The sequence below is a fragment of the Rhinatrema bivittatum genome, chromosome 5, assembly GCF_901001135.1.
Source record: "Rhinatrema bivittatum chromosome 5, aRhiBiv1.1, whole genome shotgun sequence".
NCBI classification, from domain to species: Eukaryota; Metazoa; Chordata; class Amphibia; order Gymnophiona; family Rhinatrematidae; genus Rhinatrema; species Rhinatrema bivittatum.
Genome location: NC_042619.1, coordinates 176,124,883 through 176,145,852, shown reverse-complemented (window position 1 = coordinate 176,145,852; position 20,970 = coordinate 176,124,883). Strand labels below are relative to the sequence as shown.

At 45.1% G+C, this 20,970-nt stretch overlaps 1 protein-coding gene across 1 annotated transcript in view; it reads left to right on the top strand.

Moving 5' to 3' along the window:
* Positions 1–20,970, top strand: part of MYCBP2 (MYC binding protein 2) — a 1,075,853-nt gene that overhangs the window by 798,066 nt on the left and 256,817 nt on the right. Inside the window, 1 exon segment of the mRNA XM_029603038.1 lies at positions 6,755–6,912. Within this exon segment, the coding sequence (XP_029458898.1) occupies positions 6,755–6,912 (158 nt within the window).

Below are 20,970 nucleotides of genomic sequence, written 5' to 3'. Positions count from 1 at the left end.
CCAATGAAGTCAGGCCCGCCCACCCCTCGTGTGGGACGATCAGGGGCAGGTTGTCCCATTTTTACAAGGAGTGGGCCAAGATCACTTCAGATCACTGGGTGCTGGATGTGGGAAAGGATGGTTACACCTTAGAATTTTCTCGGCCTCTCAGGGAGGTTTTCTTGAAATCACGCTGTTTCCCGCAACAAGTGGGCTGCAGTGAAAGATGCCCTACAAAGATTGTTGGACCTGCAGGCTATCGTCCTCATACCGCCAGAAGAGCAGGGAAGGGGCGGTATTCCATTTATTTCATGGTTCCCAAGAAAGAGGGGACTTCCCCCCCATTCTGGACCTGCAAAAGGTGAATTGCAGCCTGAAGGTCCCCACTTCGGAAGGAGACTCTCCGAACTGTTATCGCAGTGGTCCAGAAGGGGGAATTTCTCGCCTCCCTGGATCTCACTGAGGCATACCTGCACATCCTGATTCGCAGTGATCACCGGATGTTCTTGCGTTTCAAGATTCTGGGGTGTCATTTCCAGTTCGAGTGCTTCCATTCGGCCTGGTGACGGCCCTGCGCACCTTTACCAAGGTGATGGTCATGGTGGCCGTGGCCCTCCGGCAGGAAGGGGTAATGGTTCACCCATATCTCGACGATTGGCTGATTCGAGCCAAGTCGGTAGAGGACTGCGTGCGGGCGGTACACCGGGTGACCCATCGCCTTCAGTCCCTCAGTTGGGTGATCGACGAGGCGAAGAGTCATCTGACCTCTTCCCAGACCCTGGAATATTTGGGAGCCCGCTTCGACACCTTCCTGGGGAGGGTGTTCCTTACAATGGACAGGATGTGCAAATTGCAGCAGCAAGTGCGTCTTTTACTGCATCTCCCGATCCCCAGAGAGTGGGACTATCTGCAAGTCCTAGGGTCCATGGCATCGACATTGGAGTTGGTTCCTTGGGCCTTTGCTCACCTGAGACCATTGCAGAGGGAACTCCTGTGTCGGAGCAGTACCAGTTACCATTGCCGTTGTCACAGCAGGCCCAGTCCAGCATGGAGTGGTGGATTTTGAAGCCAACTTGCAAAAGGGAATGCCCCTCAACATCCTGGATTGGGTGATCGTGTCGACAGATGCAAGTCTCCAGGGCTGGGGAACGTGTGCCTGGGTCATGCGGCCCAGGGTCTCCAGTCCCTGCCCGAATGGTCATGGTCCATCAATCGCCTAGAGACGAGAGCAGTCTGCAAGGCATTGGTAGCATTCCAGTCCCTGGTTCAGGGGAGGATAGTTTGTGTCTTCCCAGACAACGCCACCACGGTGGCTTATCTCAATCGCCAGGGAAGAACCAGGAGTCCGGCCATGGTGCAGGAGGCTCACCTCCTGTTTGCTTGGGCCAAGCTTCATCTGGAAGGAATCGCAGCCTCTCACGTGGCAGGCGTGGACAACGTGCAGGCGGACTTCCTCAGCCGTCAGCAGCTGACCCTGGAGAATGAGAACTGTTCCAGGAAGCTTGGAATCACATTTGTGCCAGATGGGGAGCCCCTCAACTGGACCTCATGGCAACCCGCATCAACACGAAGACGGATCGGTTCTTCAGCCGGAAGAAGGAAGTCAGGGCGGTAGGAATGGACGCTCTAGTTTGCAAATGGCCAACCGGAATCCTCCTGTATCTCTTTCCATCCTGGCCACTGATCGGTCGAGTCCTGCGGCACATAGAAGATCATCCCGGGCCAGTAATCCGAGTGGCCTCAGCGGCCATGGTTTGTGGATCTGGTCTGACTGGCAACCGAAGGTCCGTTGCACCTGGCTCATCTCCCGGACCTCTTGCGTCAAGGTCCCATCTTTTCGGATCAGGAGGATCGCTTCTCTCTCATGGCCTGGCTTTTGAGAGGCAGAGGTAGCGAATGAAGGGGTACTCGGAACAGGTGATTTCCACCCTGCTGCAGGCCAGGCGGCCCTTGACTTTTATGGCTTACGTCCGGGTGTGGAAGGTGTTTGAGGCCTGGTGTGATCAACAAGGTTTAGTGCCGTTGTTGGTGTCCATTCCTCAGGTTTTGGCTTTTATGCAGCAGGGGTTGTCTAAAGGCTTGGCTTATAATTCCCTGCGGGTTCAGGTTTCGGCCCTGGGGTGTCTCCGAGGTCGGATAGGGGACAGAACCCTGGCCAGCTTACCCGGATGTAACCCATTTTCTGAAAGACCTCCTTGGCTTGCTGGCTGAAGGAAACTATTTGCTTGGCCTACATTGGTAAGGGGCAATCTGTTCCTGCCGGATTGAAAGCTCGCTCAACGAGGGCGGAAGTGGCTTCTTGGGCGGAGTGTCAATTGTTGCCTGAAGAGATTTGTCGGGCTGCAGTCTGGTCCTCCCTGCATACCTTTACAAGACATTTCCGTCTGGATGTCAGGGTTCCAGACCAAGCCCTTTTTGGAGAAAATGTTCTGCGAGCGGATCTTTCGGGTTCCCACCCGATGTAATGTGGCTTTGGTACATCCCACTGGTCTGGACTGATCTGGGTATGTACAGGAAAGGAAAATTGGTTCTTACCTGCTAATTTGAATGCAACTAGGACAATTCGGTGATAGGAACCGTGGTTCGGACCTGGGATTTTCAGGTTTGAGTCCTTTTTTTTGTTTCTGGCCCTTGAGGGTTTTTTTCTTTCACATTCTCCCTTCTTGTGAGTTAAATGGTTTTTTGTCTGTTGTTTCTTGGCTTGGGTATGGATAAATACTGAGGAGCTGCAGGTGGCACACTTGGTATATAGCAGTGCCTCAAAGTTTTTTTTTTCCTCTGCCTCCATCTGCTGGTGGGAGTGCATAACCCACTGGTCTGGGCTAATCTGTGGTATTACAGGAACGAAAATTATCATGTAAGAACCAATTTTCCTTTCCTAGCGTGTAGCCAGATGGACTCAGGACCAATGGATTATATGCTCCCCTGCTAGCGGAAGGAAACAGAGTCAGGTTTCAAAGCCGACATCACCTTAGATACACCCCTGCAGTGACCTCAGCCCTTCAGTATCTCTCCGTCTCCTAGCAGATGTGGACGTGCTTTCCCTGTTGGGATTGCTGTACCCTTTAGAAGAAGAAAATCTACTTTTAAATTGGAGAAAGAATAAGCCCCGTTCTCCTGCAGTGATACCTAAAGGTCCCTCCCCGAGTTGAGAAATCCTGAGGTGATTTCTGAGATCCCTCAGAGGTGTGCCATGGTCCGGTAGCTGGTTCCCGGCATGGACTTTGCTGCTGAAACAGCTGAAAGGCAGAAGGTGCAGGAAGCAGAACATGGCGGTTACGACCAAAGCCTTCTCTCCCCGCAGCCAGAGACGGTCTCTGTACTCAGCTGGTAAGCACTGAGCCCAGGTAAGTAAAAAAAGAAAAAAAGATTATTTCCCAATCAGAGACATTGGAGGGGTTTCAGTAAGACTTCCTCCGGTCTCCTTGCTTGGAGCGCTGTACTGACGTCGTTCCCAATCCGTTGGTGTAAAGGGAGGTGGGCATCCGAGTGGATTGAGCGGCTCTCCAGTGGGCTAGGCCCCGCTTCAGGCTTAGTCGGCACGCTGCATGGTAGGCCGCATTGGCGCCATCTTGTGCGCAGTTTTGTGTGCCTTGCATTGCCCTCCATTCAGCATCGGTACGCATGGTGATTGCCGGCTCTACGCATGCGCTGCGCACATACGTACGTGCACAACTTCGTGAGCAGTCGTACAGCCAGTATGCAGGATTCTCAAGCGCACAGGCTGTGCATGCACCTAGCCGCGGCCCGCTTAGGTACATGAAATCTGTGCGCAGCCGCGCTTGAAGTCTTCAAGCGCGAGCCGACTGAATTTGCAGCTGCTGTCTCTAATGGTTCCGGCATCAAAGAAACATAAGCGCAATTCTCTTTTCACTGCTTGTCATATTAGGACCTGGATTCTTTCTTATGTCAGCGCTGTGAGGAAACCAGGGAGAGTTGGCCTTCCCAGACTTTACCAAGCCTGGTTCTTCCCTTTCTGAGGATGGGTCAGCCACACTCTTAACTGAAAGTAGCCCAAATCTGAATAATCCCGGGACTGAGTCTTTCGTGGGCAAGGGAAATTCAGTGGCACCTACTCCAGAAGTTCCTGGGCTAGGTATGGACCCAGCGGCCTTCTCTTGGGTGGAATTTTTTCAAGACTTTCAAGCCTTCATACAGGCGCAGTCTGCTTCACTTGTCCCTGTCCGGATAGAACCACAGCCACTAAGGCCTCCCTCTCCCAGCCCTGTCAGCAGACCTCGAGACATGCCAGGGACCCAGAGAGCATGGACAAAAAAGAGGATCCAAATTCTTGGAAGATGGGGAAATCCCAACAGGTTTGGAGTCATATTGGTCCATGGTACATTTCTTCCATAGAGATGAATTGCTGGCCCTGATTTCCCAGACCCTGAAGACACTGGGCGTTCCTGGGTGGACTCTATGACAGAACCAAAGAAGAATCCCATTCTGGTGTCTCTACAGAAAGCCCCTTCCGTGCTGGAAGCCATCCAGGAGTTAATTGAAATGGAATGAGACCCCCCCCCCCCCCGAAGCGAGTTTAAGGGTGGTCGAGCATTAGAAGCGCTATACCCACTGGATCCGGCAGCGAGAGAACGCCTGCATTTTCTTAAAGTGGATGAGCTGGTCTGTGCTGTTTCGAAGCAAATTTCTTCCCCATTGGAGGGAGGAGTGGCTCTAAAGGATGCGCATGATAGGCAGATGGAGTCCGTCCTTAAGCAAGCCTTTGACGCAACAGCAACGACTCTACAGATTGCTTCTTGTTATGCCCTGGTGGCTCGCTCGTGCCTGCTACTCTCTAGAGAGGTGGATGTCTCGGGGGCATGTTCCAGAGAAGCTATGGAGCTTGCCGCTGCCTTTTTAGCTGACGCTGGCTCTGACCTAGTCCATACCTCAGCCAGAAGAGTGGCCTCAGTGATAGCGGCCAGAAGACAGCTGTGGCTGCAAAATTGCTCAGCAGACATGACCGCTAAGGCAAACCTCACAAAGATGCCCTTTAAGGGATCACTCCTCTTCAGAAGCGAATTGGAAAAGCTGGCCAGTAAGTGGAGTGAATCTCTAGTGCCCCGGCTATCGGAACATAAGAGAAAGCAGTTACAACGCCTCTCACCTAGGAGGGGTTGATCCAGGGGCTCCCAACGCTTTAACCCGTACAGAAACTCGACTTTTCAGAGGTCTTGTTCTGTCCTTTCGGATTTGACAGCCCAAGAGAGGGATAGGTTCAGGTTCAGCCCGAACTTCCCAATGAGGTTATGCCAACCCATCCACGGTGGTGGTTCGAGATCAAATCAGACAAATGGCTACTGAATGTCATATGAGAAGGCTATTCACTGGAGTTTCGCAGCATTCTGCAGGACATGTTAATGATGTCTCCTTGCCACTCCCATCACAAGAGGCAGGCAGTGGAGTCAACCCTGACAAGGCTCCTCAATTTGAGGGCTATAATTCCAGTGTCTGCGCCCCAGGAAAATACGGAGCGTTATTCCATCTGTTTCATCGTACCCAAGAAGGAGGGTTACTTTCCTCCTGGACCTCAGTGTGTCAACTGATACCTACTGATACCTACGGGTAATTCATTTCTGCATGGAAGCTCTGTGATAATGGCCTCCTGGACCTTTCTGAGGCCTACCTTCATATTCCAATCCGGCAAGAATATCAGCGATTCCTACACTTTGCAGTTCTAGGCCACCATTATCAGTTCTGGGTGCTGCCCTTTGGCCTGGCCACTGCTCCCAGAACATTTTCGAAGATTATGGTTGTCGTAGTGGTGGCACTGAGGAAGAGGGAATCCTGGTGCACCCGTACTTGGACGACTGGTTTATCTGGACAAAGTCATTGGAGGAGAGTCTCCAGGTGACCAGAATGGTGACGTCCCTGCTTCAGGAGCTTGGTTGGGTCATAAACATGGACAAAAGCAGTCTCAAGCCCTTCCAGTCCTTGGAATATTTGGGAGTCCAATTCGACACCAAGCGGGGCAAGGTCTTCCTTTTGCTAACAAACCTCCCGCCAATGCCTCAAGGATCCCTACTGCTCCCCTCTGCCAATGGACTGTAGCAAAAAAACCCCCAAAATATAAGAGCATAGCAGCCTGCTTTTTCCCAGGCAAGGAAGACTTCCAGAAGCCTTAATTGGCAGTCCATCTATTCTCCTGGTCCCTGACTGGATCCCTCCCCCCCCCCCCCCCCCCCAAACTACCAATGTAAGAAATACTTTTTTTTTAAAAATTTTTAATTGTCAGTGAGTCTGAGAGAGAGACCTTGTGAGAGCAAGCAATTGTGTTTGTGGGCAAATGTGTATGAGTGTATGTGAGCAAGTGTGTATTAGAATGTGAGTGAGCATATTTGTGAACATGGATTTGAATGAGCCTGTGAGTGCGTGTGTCAGTGAGTGTATTTATCTGTGAGCATGTATGTGTGAGTGTATGTTAGAACAGTGTTTCCCAACCCTCTCTTGGAGGTGCACCTAACCAGTCTGGTTTTCAGGATTGGCCACTGTTGGCCACTGTTGGAAACAGGATGCTGGGCTTGATGGACCCTTGGTCTGACCCAGTATGGCAATTTCTTATGTTCTCATGTTCTCTTTAGTATTCATATGTTTAAGGAAATGCCTAACTGTTCTCAAACATTTGGTGACTGGCCTTACTCTCCAAATTTCTCTTGTTATATTAACAAATTTCTTCCCACCCACCTAACCCTTTTTTTTTTTTTTTTTTTTTTTTTAAGTACATGCATTTCATGTCAAGTTTCTAGACAAATGTAACTCTTTCTTTTCTCTGTAGTTTAGAGACAAGTCCCATAACAGACTCAGATTCAGCTAAGCGTACGGTCTTCCAGAGGTCATATTCTGTTGTTGCATCAGAATATGACAAGCCGCACTCTATTTTACCAGCACGAGTCAAGGCAATCCCTAGGCGAAGAGTCAACAGTGGAGATGCAGGTAAGGAAATAATTTCTACTTTTGTGGGGACTTAACTTCAAATGGTTGTTTATATTACCTGTTTTTGTTTAATTTTTAATATGTATTTTTAGTTTGTATTAATCTCATTATATGCTATCTACTCTTGCTTTACCTTACTTATGAATGGCTATTTAATCTGTTTTAATTATTATTTGTTGTGTGTTATATTGATTCACCTAGAGCCCCTGGTTGGACAGGCGGTTTATAAATGTAAGCAATAAATAAATATGCTGTTTGTTTTTCCTGAAAGTTAAAAATAAGATTTCCAAAGTATATCTCTGTAATTATTGTAGTTTATTATGTCACTTGCAGTTTTTATTATCTCCTAAGTTGTGAGCATGGGAATTAAACTTGGAATATATGTTTAAAGATATTTGTCAATTATCCAAGTGTATTTAGTGTCAGTACTACCATATCTTCCTGAAAACATTTCATTGTGCAATATGGTGAACTTTGACATGCTGATACTGATAAAATACAACTAGGCTAGACAGCAGGAACACACAGCTTGTGAATAATAGAAAAAAAGTATATAGAGAATTTTAAAATTCTCCATCAACAAGCAGGCATGAATCAGCCATATTATATGGGAGATGTCATCTGACAATGCTGACATGGACCCAGCTCTCAGAGCTCAGTAAAAGTCTTACTATGAACAAGTGTTCCCGCACACTTTTATTTATTTTCTTTATACAGGCTTATATTCAGCAACTTCTATTAAATAAGTTCAGTGCAGATTTCAATTTTAAAATTTCATCAAAATTCATAAAAATCATCCATAATCATCAATATCATATCTGTATCCATATACTGTCACATATACCCAAGCTTTTAACCTTTTCCTGAACAACTTAAATGTCTCTTTCTTTGCGTAAATCTGTAGGAAAAGCATTCCACAGCTCAGGAACTATAAAAGAGAGAGCCCTTTCTCGGGTTCTTTTCAATCTATAACTTTGAGTAGCTAGTAAAGCCAGCAGACACGTTCCTATAGACCAGAGCTTTCCAAACTGTGTGTCGGGACACGTTAGTGTGTCGCCTGCAGTGTGCAGGTGTGTCGCGCAAGCCCGGTCAACTCTGACGCGAGTTTGGGCTTTTTTTTTTCTAGAGATTCACTTTTTTTTTTTTTTTCAGTTTATGGGTTGCCTATTATTGGGTGATTTTTGCTGTCAATCGTGTTTTTTTGGGGGGCTTGGTGGGTGGAACGAGCCCAGCCATCCTTGCATTGGCTGCTGCTGCCGATGAGGCCTGGCCATGAGGAGTACTGACTGCAAGCAGCAGTGTCTGGTGATCATGGAAGGGAGTGAAGCACTTAACTGGCAACAATCAAAAAGACGAGGTACATGAGTGTGGGGGCCAGACATGTGCTGGGGGGAGAGAGATGAGTGAGTGGGGTGACAGACATGTGCTTGAGGGGGAGAGATATGAGTGTGTGGGGTACAGACTTGTGCTGGGGGGAGAGAAATGAGTGTGTGGGGGTCAGACATGTGCTTGAGGGGGAGAGATATGAGTGTGTGGGGGCCAGACATGTGCTGGGAGGAGGAGAGAGATGAGTGTGTGGGGGACAGACAATTTGTTTTATTATTGTTTCTCATAAATTATAACAATAACATGAATCTTGGAATATATATTTTTAATATAAATTTAAGGTTTTCATGAGATAGGTTGTGTCGTGAAACATTTTATTTATGTATATATTTAAGGAAACATACATAAATTGTCGAAATATGTTTCGTTCGTTTAACCTTTAACCTCTGGTTTACTAGTAGACTGAATTACTGTGTCCCGAAATTATGTTTGTCTAAAAAGTGTGTCACCAACATGAAAAGTTTGGAAAGCTCTGCTATAGACTTTAATACTTGCGATAGTTCATACCAGGTTAGAGTTAGCCACAACACATTTTGTTTCAGAATATATATGTTTATGGACCATGAGCTCCTCAGTCATTTTTCATCCCAGCTTCCATAAAGATATGTTTCTTAGTCTTTCTTTCAGAATTTGTTGGCCTTGAAATTGTATTTGCAAATCTCTCCTCTCTTTTGCTGCTTTGGTAGCAAAAAAAAAAAAGAAAAAGAGGAAAATGGAGAAAGCCAAGGCCAAGAAAACTATGGCAGGTTTAAGGCCTGCAGTTGTGGGAATCATATGTTCATAGCAAAAATCCATTCTGTCCGCTATAACATCCTGGGCTCTGATCATGATGATCCCAATCATTTCAGTTGTGGTCAGATGTCCCCGAAGACACAGCAATACTGCATCTTGAAGATGGGAGGCTCTGTGGAAGGCACTGTTAGGTGAGACCCGAAAACCCCAGCACAAAGGTGGACAGCGGGGGCCGCTCCTTCTCCCAAAATAAGGTTTCTTTGGATTCTCAGAATCACAAAAAGCGTGGTTAAGAACATAAGAACATGCTATACTGGGTCAGACCAAGGGTCCATCAAGCCCAGCATCCTGTTTCCAAAAGTGGCCAACCCAGGCCATAAGAACCTGTCAAGTACCCAAAAACTAAGTCTATTCCATGTTATCGTTGCTAGTAATAGCAGTGGTTATTATCTAAGTCAACTTAATTAACAGCAGATAATGGACTTCTCCTCCAAGAACTTATCCAATCCTTTTTTAAACACAGCTACGCTAACTGCACAAACCACATCTTCTGGCAACAAATTCCAGAGTTTAATTGTGCGTTCAGTGAAAACTCAATGGAATTTGACAACTGCTTTTTCCAGCAACTCAAGAAAGGTTCCCTTGCCCCCTCAGGGCACTGGTTCCTGGATCTGTCACAGGTCAGAGATTGAACGAGGTGTGAAAGACTATGGCACTGGATGAGGCACTGCCTAAATAGTACAAGGGATCCCCTCTGGATCCATTTCCTCTCAAAGTTAAAGAAGCCAGTGCTGTCAATATGAGGCTCCACTGGGGCAGACCCTCCTTGACATTAAGAGTGGCCTCCACGAGCATATACATGACTGCCTAGCAGATGTGTCCTGTATGGATGAAAACTTATTCGAAACAAGGTATAAGAGACAGTGGCTCTGATTAAAATATACTAGTTCACTCTGCAGTTGCTATCTGCAGTGGCAAGCCAGTCAATTTCTACCAGATGTTAGTACTGCACCTACAAATGCCCATTTTTCCAGGTACATCCTTTTCAACAACATTAAGCTGCTGCTGCAGCAGCTGACCACTAAGGACGACACAGGGACAGGCATGAGCCAAAGACCCACCAGTATTCTTGTCCTAATCCTGGGACCAGTTTTTGATGTTCCTGACGCCGACTTTCCCATTTGTGGAGAAGGGTCCAGTCCTTACTTCCAGAGTGGGTCCAAATTACCAAGAAGAAGTGATTCCTAAAAACTGTGGAATATGGCTACCACTTGCAATTCTCTCGCCCTCCTCTGGTCCAGTAAAAGTCAGTCTTCAGTACCAACCCATCTCAGTCTGGTTAACTGAAGTTGGAAGTAACTTCTCTCCTTCAACAGAAGGCAATCAAGCTTGTCTGTCCTCAGGAATATGGCCAGGTACTGCACCAGGAATGTGCTATTCATGGTACTTTCAAACCCTCAGGAAGTCAGGAGGGTTGAGGCCTGTCCTGGATTTACAGAAGCTGAACAGATTTTTGATCCTAGACAGGTTCAAGATTAATTATTTCCAAATGATTCTGATTTTTGTTCAGCTGAGGGATTGAATATGAGTCCTGGAACTGAAATACGCTCATGCACACATTCCCATTTATCCCACTCATCAAAAATTCCTCAGTTTATTGGTGAAAGATATGCATTACCAGTATAGGGTACTTGCATTATGGCATCTCAGTGGCCCCAAGATTGTTTATGAAATGCTGCACTATTGTAGATGCACAGCTTTGTCGGCAAGAAATATGCATGTTCCAATACCTGGACGATTGGCTGGTGACAGGCCCATCTCTGGGAGCATTCATGTCACTCAGCAGTCTCTGGGGCTCCTGGCCATTTTCTCCAAATCCAGTTTGGTCCCATTCCAAAGGACACAGTTTGTAGGAGCCTGGATAGATTCCTCAGAAGGTATTTTTTCCTGTTGAAAGAGCCGGAGTTTTGATGGGCCTAGTAAAGTTTCTTCTACAGCAAGACTAGACACCAGCATTGTTGCTACTTGTTCTTCTAGGAAATATGTCCATAGCAGTACACATGGTTCCTCTGAATCATCTGCACATGTGGGGTCTTCAGCAGACTTTCCAAGTCCATTAGGGTTAATTATTCAAGCCATTGTCTCATCAGATCTTGGTAACTCCTGAGATGCGAATGTCCCTCTATGGTAAATTAATCCAGGGGTTCTGACATTTAGGTTTCTCCCTAGGCACTCTAGCACATCAAGTGAACCTGTTTACTGATGCTTCCACCAGAGAGTAGGGAGCACATTCTGGTGTCTCTTGGACTCAGGAAACATGGTTCCTAGTGGGAAGTCAGCTGCAAATCAAACTTCTGGAGCTGTGAGCCTTCTGTTTTAGAATGGCAGAATCTTTACAGATCACCAAGTGGCATTAATCTTTGCAAACAACCAGTGAGGCACAGGCTTATATGCTCTCTGCAAGAATGCCCTCCAAGTCTGGTTCTGGGCCAGTTATCAGAATACACATCTCCAGGTGACCTATCTTCTGGGAGTCCAGAATGTATTAGTGGACTATCCCAACAGAGTGTCACTAGGATCTGGGTTTGGCAATTAGTACCGCCCTGGAAGGAAGGTGCATAGCTGAGAAGCAAAATGGAGGCGTGATGGTGGAGGTCAGACACTGTAGAACAGTGGTTCTCAACCCTGTTCTGGGGACCCCCCCAGCCAGTCGGGTTTTCAGGATATCCACAATGAATATGCATGAGAGAAAATTTGCATACACTGCCTCTATAACATGCAGTGTATGCAAATTTTCTCTCATGCATATTCATTGTGGATATCCTGAAAACCCGACTGGCTGGGGAGGGTCCCCAGGACAGGGTTGAGAACCACTGCTGTAGAAGATCCAGGAGAAACATACAGAGCACAAACACTGGAGCTGGATACATGGAGGATTCTGGAAACTGAACTGTGAAGCAGTTAGATTTATGTGCAGAAAATACTGGAACACCAATACAAATGTCTGACATAAGATAAATAAGCTGTGGAGCGCCACCTACTGATACACTGTATGGTGGTGCCAGGTAAACCTACTGCAGCTCTACTAGAAGCGACAGCAATTTGGAAGGAGTGAATTCCAAAATGATCTGCCTGCAGACCAGCACTTCAAAACAGCATTGAATTGAAATGTATTTAGTGGAAGCAGAATATTGTGCACAGGGAACTGTCAACTTCTAGACAACCTAACAGCAATGTATTGTGAGGCATTTGCCACTGAGCATGTGACTAACCCTGGGACCTCTGCCAAAGTAAGCTTCTCACTCCTGTCTTGCTAGTCTGTTTTGGATCTCCTAATTTTTACAGTAACTTGCCCTCTCCAAACCATACCTCAGAGGCGAGGAGGCCAGAACCATCATCCCTGGTACTTTCATCTGCTACTTGCTTGCTCACCCTGAATTCTACAAAGAATGCAGTCATAAAGGCTGCACGAAACAGGACCCACTCGAAAGGGTCTGAGACAATTGCTGGCAGAACTTGATGTGAACCAAAAGGACACCAGTACTATTGTGCAACGGCCTGGAAACCTATAAATAGCTCCATGCAGATATCCATACCATTCGGGCCAGTAAATTGAAAGTCATTCAAATAATGATTATGCTCTTCATGTCTGTTTGATGTGACAGCTCCCAATGCAGGAAGGTGCTAAAAGGCTTCAAAATAAGTACAAGAAATAGAGCAACACATTGGCATGCACTTATCAAAGTAGTATGGAAAACCAGCAATGGGAAGCTGTCTGGTTCCACAGGGAGAAGCCAGAATGCAGACTCAATATCTGCTTTGGCCATAAGCATGCGTTTGCCGTATTCTTGCAATAAATCAAAGGCACTATCGAAAGATACATATTGAACAGAGCAAGCCTCTAGTGGGATGAAATGATTTACTGAGTTACTAGCTGGGTAAGAGAGGTTATGGATCAGCCTAAACTTACCTGGTTACTTCTTGGGAATAACCGTGAGGGGCAACAAGATCATGCAGGCAAAAGGAGGCTCTGAGAATGGATCCACCTCAGCCTCAGTAGAGGAGGACCGGAAGGCTCATCTGCATACTGCTCATCTGCATACTGCTCCCAGCATCCCCCGGGAGAGGAGTCCAGAAGTCACCGCAGATTAACGGTGGTTAGAGGATTGGTAAGTATAGCTTTCAGAAATTTTTGGGCTTATAAAAGTTTGGTGAAAGATGAAATTAAGGGCTATATTCTTTAAAGTTTGTGTGTGTCTGAGGTAGTAAGCAAGCCAGAAATAGTTAATTCTAGTGTCTGTCTTTCCCACCCACTCAACCCTTGATTTTTAGGCACGAGACACTTTCTCATTAAAAATCAATCAGGGTCTTATCTAAATCATACTATTGTACCAGCCCTTACTGAAAGTTTAATCATCCCCTTGTAGGACACTAGCTGATTAATTAGTAAATTCACCTGTAAATTTAAACTACTCTCATTCCAACTCCCTTAGTATTCTAAACTTAACTAGGAACTCAATAAACTAAGATGAAGGCAGCAGTCCAGCAGCAAGAGAGGGGCTTTCCAATCTTTTGCATTGAGTGTCACATGTATGATTTTTTACCCGCCGGTGAGAGATTGTATGTGTGCACTCGGTGCAAAGAGCTCCTGGCTCTCAGGGAATGAGTACGATCTCAGGAGGCTAGAGTAACAGACTTGGAGGAGCTGAGGGAGACAGAGAGGTACATTGATGAGACCTTCAGGGACATAGTAGCCAAGTCCCAAATCCAGTCTGGCAGCCCTAGTGCTGCCTTGGATCAGAAAGGTCTCCCAGTAGGAGAACATCACCCTGGTGTAGCAGGAAGTGATCCTGTAGCAAGGACCTGCTCTCCAGGTGATGTATTGTCCTCTCGCACCGAGGACAAGTCGCCCAGGGGGGAAGGGTTAGTCCGGCCATCATAGTTGGTGATTCGATTATTAGAAATGTAGATAGCACGGTGGCTGGTGGACGTGAGGACCGCCTGGTAACTTGCCTGCCTGGTGCGAAGGTGGCAGACCTCACGCGCCTCCTAGATAGGATTATAGACAGTGCTGGGGAGGAGCCGGCTGTCGTGGTACATGTGGGCACCAACATAGCAAAATGTGGGCGAGAGGTTCTGGAAGCTAAATTTAGGATTTTAGGTAGGAAGCTAAAATCCAGAACCTCCAGGGTGGCATTCTCTGAAATGCTTCCTGTTCCAAGTGCAGGTCCCCAGAGGCAGACAGAGCTCCAGAGTTTCAATGTGTGGATGAGACGATGGTGCAGGGAAGAGGGATTCAGCTTTGTAAGGAACTGGGGAAACTTTTGGGGAAAAGGGAGACTTTTCCGAAAGGATGGGCTCCACCTTAAACAGAGTGGAACCAAGCTGCTGGCACTAACTTTCAAAAAGGAGATAGAGCAGCTTTTAAACTAGAACAAGGGGGCAAGCCGACAGTCACTCAGCAGTGCATGGTTCGGAGAAATGTATCCTTGAAGGATACTAATGAAACAGGAGAGTTGGGGCATCCCAACAGAGAGGTTCCATTAAAAGCAAACATAGTCCATATGCCTATATGTAAAAAATCACCAAAGCTAATGATTTCCGAATTATCCCAAACAACTGAAAAGCAGGTTGTTAAAACAAACAAAAAACACACTTTGAAATGTCTGTATGCCAATGCCAGAAGTCTAAGAAGTAAAATGGGAGAGTTAGAGTATATAGCAGCAAATGATGAGATTGACATAATTGGCATCACAGAAACTTGGTGGAAGGAGGATAACCAATGGGACAGTGCTATATCAGGGTACAAATTATATCGCAATGGATAAAGAGGATCAACTTGGCGGGGGTGTGGCACTTTATGTCCGGGAGGGTATAGAGTCCAACAGGATAAAGATCATACAAGAGACTAAATGCTCAGTAGAATCTATATGGGTAGAAATCCCATGTATGTTGGGTAAGAGTATAGTGATAGGAGTATACTACCTTCCACCTGGACAAAATGGTCAGACAGATGATGAAATGCTAAGAGAAATCAGGGAAGCAAACCAATGTGGCAGTGCAATAATAATGGGAGATTTCAATTACCCCAATATTGACTGGGTAAATGTAACTTCAGGACTTGCTAGAGATATAAAGTTCCTGGATGTAATAAATGATTGCTTCATGGAGCAATTGGTTCAGGAACCAACAAGAGAGGGAGCTATTTTAAATTTAATTCTTAGTGGAACGCAGGATTTGGTGAGAGAGGTAATGGTGGAGGGGCCACTTGGCAACAGTGATCATAACATGATCAAATTTAAACTAATAACTGGAAGGGGGACAATAAGTAAATCTGCAGCTCTAACACTAAACTTTCAAAAGGGAAAATTTGATAAAATGGGGAAAATAGAAAAAAACTGAAAGGTGCAGCTGCAAAGGTTAAAAGTGTTCAACAGGCTTGGACATTGTTTAAAAATACAATCCTAGAGGCACAGTCCATATGTATTCCACGCATTAAGAAAGGTGGAAGGATGGCAAAACGATTACCATCATGGTTAAAAGGGGAGGTGAAAGAGGCTATTTTAGCCAAAAAATCATCCTTCAAAAATTGGAAGAAGGATCCATCTGAAGAAAATAGGATAAAACATAAGCATTGTCAAGTTAAGTGTAAAATATTGATAAGACAGGCGAAGAGAGAATTTGAAATGAAGTTGGCCATAGAGGCAAAAACTCATAATAAAAACTTTTTAAAATATATCCAAAGCAAGAAACCTGTTTGGGAGTCGGTTGGACCATTAGATGACAGAGGAGTTAAAGGGGCTCTTAGGGAAGATAAGGCCATTGCAGAAAGACTAAATGAATTCTTTGCTTCCGTGTTTACTAATGAGGATGTTGGGGAGATACCAGTTCCGGAGATGGTTTTCTGGGGTGATGAGTCAGACGAACTGAACGAAATCACTGTGAACCTGGAAGATGTAGTAGGCCAGATTGACAAACTAAAGAGTAGCAAATCACCTGGACCGGATGGTATGCATCCTAGGGTACTAAAGGAACTCAAAAATGAAATTTCTGATCTATTTAATATTTGTAACCTATCATTAAAATCATCCATTGTACCTGAAGACTGGAGGGTGGCCAATGTAACCCCAATATTTAAAAAAGGCTCCAGGGGCAATCCGGGTAACTATAGACCAGTGAGCCTAACTTCAGTGCCGGGAAAAATAGTGGAAACTATTCTCAAGATCAAAATCGTAGAGCATATAGAAAGACATGATTTAATGGAACACAGTCAACACGGATTTACCCAAGGGAAGTCTTGCCTACCAAACTGCTTCATTTTTTTGAAGGGGTTAATAAACATGTGGATAAAGATGAACCGGTAGATGTAGTGTATTTGGATTTTCGGAAGGTGTTTGACAAAGTCCCTCATGAGAGGCTTCTCCGAAAACTAAAAAGTCATGGGATAGGAGGCGATGTCCTTAAGTGGATTACAAACTGGTTAAAAGGAAACAGAGAGTAGGACTAAATGGTCAATTTTCTCTGTGAAAAAAGGGTAAACAGTTGAGTGCCTCAGGGATCTGTACTTGGACCGGTGCTTTTCAATATATTTATAAATGATCTGGAAAGGAATACAACGAGTGACGTTATCAAATTTGCGGAAGATACAAAATTATTCAGAGTTGTTAAATCACAAGCAGATTGTGATACATTACAGGAGGACCTTGCAAGACTGGAAGATTGGGCATCCAAATGGCTGATGAAATTTAAGGTGGACAAGTGCAAGGTGTTGCATATAGGGAAAAATAACTCTTGCTATAGTTACATGATGTTAGGTTCCATATTAGGAACTACCACCCAGGAAAAAGATCTAGGCATCATAGTGGATAATACTTTAAAATCATCGGCTCAGTGTGCTGCAGCAGTCAAAAAATCAAACAGAAGGTTAGGAATTATTAGGAAGGGAATGGTTAATAAAACGGAAAATGTCATAATGCCTCTATATTGCTCCATGGTGAGACCACACCTTGAATACAGTGTACAATTCTGGTCGCCGCATCTCAAAAAAGATATAGTTGCGATGGAGAAGGTACAGAGAAGGGCAACCAAAATGATAAAGGGGAAGGAACAGCTCCCCTATGAGGAAAGGCTGAAGAGGTTAGGGCTGTTCAGCTTGGAGAAGAGACGGCTGAGGGGGGATATGATAGAGGTCTTTAAGATCATGAGAGGTCTTGAACGAGTAGATGTGACTCAGTTATTTACACTTTCGGATAATAGAAGGACTAGGGGGAATTCCATGAAGTTAGCAAGTAGCACATTTAAGACTAATAGGAGAAAATTATTTTTTACTCAACGCACAATAAAGCTCTGGAATTTGTTGCCAGAGGATGTGGTTAGTGCAGTTAGTGTAGCTGGGTTCAAAAAAGGTTTGGATAAGTTCTTGGAGGAGAAGTCCATTAACGGCTATTAATCAAGTTTACTTAGGGAATAGCCGCTGCTGTTAATTGCATCAATAGCATGAGATCATCTTAGTGTTTGGATAATTGCCAGGTTCTTGTAGCCTGGTTTGGCCTCTATTGGAAACAGGATGCTGGGCTTGATGGACCCTTGGTCTGACCCAGCATGGCAATTTCTTATGTTCTTATAGCCAACTTCTCCCCAGTGACACTGGCTAACCTGGTTGTTGAGGGGATATTCTCACAGTGGGCCAATATCATGGAGCCAATATAGGGAATCTTGAAACCATCTCAAAAGCCTTCCTACAAAGTGTTAGCAGCTGCTCTATCTGGATAGAGCTTGAGGCTGTTTTCCATCTGTTTCCACTAGACAGGAGTTTGTGCCCTTGCCCATGGATCCCAATTTTTCCCCCCTTTATACTTTTCCTGGGACATTTCGTAACTAGGTGGTTGGAGGCGCAGGTCATGCAGATATTTATATTTGCAGTCCTGCGAGGAGCAACTCCCTTTGTTAAATTTCCAAAAGGCTTCAAGAGAGGCTTGTCCCATGGTGACCTTGTCTCTGGGGGTCTGATGCACCCTGAAAGGGGCAACTGTTAGCTTGTTCTTCAGGGTTCCTAGCATTCATGTGGGTGAGCCATAATTCGACCACATGGGTACCCCAGATCATGCTTGGCGTATCAATCATGCGTTCCTGAACCTTTCATCATATTTGAGCCATACGAATCCCTCGTACACAGAATGTAAGCTGACAATAATGTTCAAATAGGACCATAAGGCCAAATGCTGCAAGAGATCTTCCCTGCCAGCTATGGATGCAAGAAAAGCAAAAGTTCTATCCCAATTGTTAATGTTCAGTAATACCCTCCTGCTACCACCTGGCATTCCAATGTGCGCCTCCTTTTGCAGCAAAGGGGCTGTACAGATGAAAGGAACCTGTGGACCTAAACTTGAACTGCCCGTAGGATGACCTTTATACCAAGGGCTTTGAGGACCCACCCCAAACGATCATCCCTGGAAATGTGAGGTCTGATAAATCATCTGGCCAGAAAGAAAAATGGGGCCCCCAGGAAAGCCAGCTAGATGAAAAGTCTCCTGTTGCCTCCAAGCAAGGGCTTAACTAGGGTTCAATAGGCTTATAGGGGCACAGGGCAACAACCTGACTGAGTTCCTATAGTGGGGTAACCCCTGCCCCTGGATATGGGATCTGACCCCAGAGGGAAAGCTAACCTTGCCCACTCGGCAGCACTGTCGAGGCTGCTGGTTAAAAGGCTGACAATTGAGGCTGAGGGTTACCATCACTCCCATTGGGGTGCATTTCCCGACACAGCCCCATGCCAGTCCCCACTGCCATCATATTGCCTGCATCTGGGTGTGCATTTCGCTCGTGTTCCAGTAGCAGAGGTGCAAGGTCCCTAATAGGACAAGCAGCAACTGGAGTCTTACTGATTTGGACTCAAGGGGCATGGTTTGCCTTGTCACCTAGCCCCTTCAATCAGACTGAAAGGAGCCAAAATTGGGCTAAGATCCCTGTCTTAGGTAGGTATAAAACTGCCTTTATCTTTTTTTTTTTTTTTTTGCCAATTGCACTGAGCTGATGAATTTATTTATTTTATATATATATATATATTTTTTTTTTAATCTAATGCTTGATCTTCATGAATTTGCATTCCAGATTGAAATCCAAGCTTTTTTAAAAATGTAATCTTTATTTAGATTTACTTCTTATAACAAGAAAATCTAAGGAAATATGAAAACATACAGTTAATCCACTAAGAAAAACACCATCTGATTATAAACAGTTACTTCAACATTTTCATTTGCTAGCCTTCAAGAGGAGGCACATTAAAGAAACTCAAGAGAAAAAGAAAAATCTGTACATCTGAGAGCAGATGTCTATACTTTTTACTCTACAGAAAAAGCATATCCCCCAAACCCAGCAACCTACACAGATAACATATTAGTCTTGTCATTAAGGAAAGTTTCCAAATGCATGTGAATCAGAGAAAACACATTTATTCTTTTGATAAGTTAAGAAGGTGGCACCAAACATTAAAACCATCTGCCTTAACAATAGTAATTGTTTCCTCCAAAAGAACAAAACAAAAGAAACATCTGGGAAAACCCAGACTTTCTTCCCCCAGAAAAAGAAATCCTTATTGACAAATTTTCGAAAAATCTCATCTTGTCTCACTCAAAGAAAAAGGTAACCAACAACATGGCTCTCAAGGAAATATCATCAATAGATGACTCAACAAAAGGAGAGATTTGGCTTATTAGGAGAAAGACAATCAAATACCCTGTCACAAGTTTTTTCTTCTTTGGCACATAGTATATATCGGAAATTACACAGATTTTATCCACAGAATACACCAATATTTCAGATAGATACTTTTTAAACATCATACAGAGACAACAATCGAGTCATAGGAAAATTAATAAAATGGAAATTCTACCCTCGCTGAAAGTTCAGTATTCTCCAAATGAGCACGTAAAAGAAGACTATCTTTAATATAAGACAGTCTTACAGCTTGGTCAGCAACTATCTGCTTTTTTACTTCAATTAGATCTTTTCAATAAGTTCCACACAACTATTTCAGTTAACAAACTTTTGTTTAGTGTTCTCTGTTAATTTATTGAAATGCTCTGTCGATTGACTCAGCATTTTTTTCATCCGCATCATTATCCTCCATAAGTCCCTGAATGAGATGATGATAGGTTTCTGTAATCCCAACCTTGAATCAGGTTCGCATGAAACTGAAGGAGACATTGCACATAAATCTAAAGAGATTCCTTCCAAAGGGGCCTCCTTAGGCAAATTCACCAATTGATCATTGGCAAACTCCAGTCTCCGCTGATTTAGGGAGAGTCTTGGATGAGTTTATTCTGGGGGTTAGGGAGGTAGCCAATTCCCCTCCTACAGCATGAGGAGGGATCTGGTCTAGACCAAGAATAAGGGGCTGCATGGGGTGTAGATTACAGCCAGAGCTAAGAGAGGCTCCTGAAGTTCCTGAGCCCTCTGTATCACTGCCCTTATTGGCTGAGTCAACAGGTCGCACCACCTGACTGTCCATAGGACCAGAAATCGTGGTCACATAAGCAGAGGGCTTACCCTTCCATGTCTTCCCCATCCACAGCAAAGCGGGTCTATAATGATGGAAGAAGAATGAAATGAAAGGTACGCAGCTTTGGCATGCCACAGGCCCACCTCTTTTAAGATCTCAGCTGATGCTTAGAATGACATCATCCACGCTTGCAAAGCAGGGGAAAGGGCAAACAGCCACTTGCAAGGTCTTCCTATGCAGCTCACGGCACTCTACCTCCTCTCCTCTATAAATGCCTCCCCCCACCCGAGTTTTGTTTGTTTTATCTGCAGCCACTACAAAATAGGGAATCTCTGAACACCTACAGTAGCATCTGCATTGGGAGCAGAACTGAAAGGGAAGAGCTACCAATGATTCGCTCCAGCTACCCTTCCCATGCCACCTGGGGCCAGCCCCTTAAA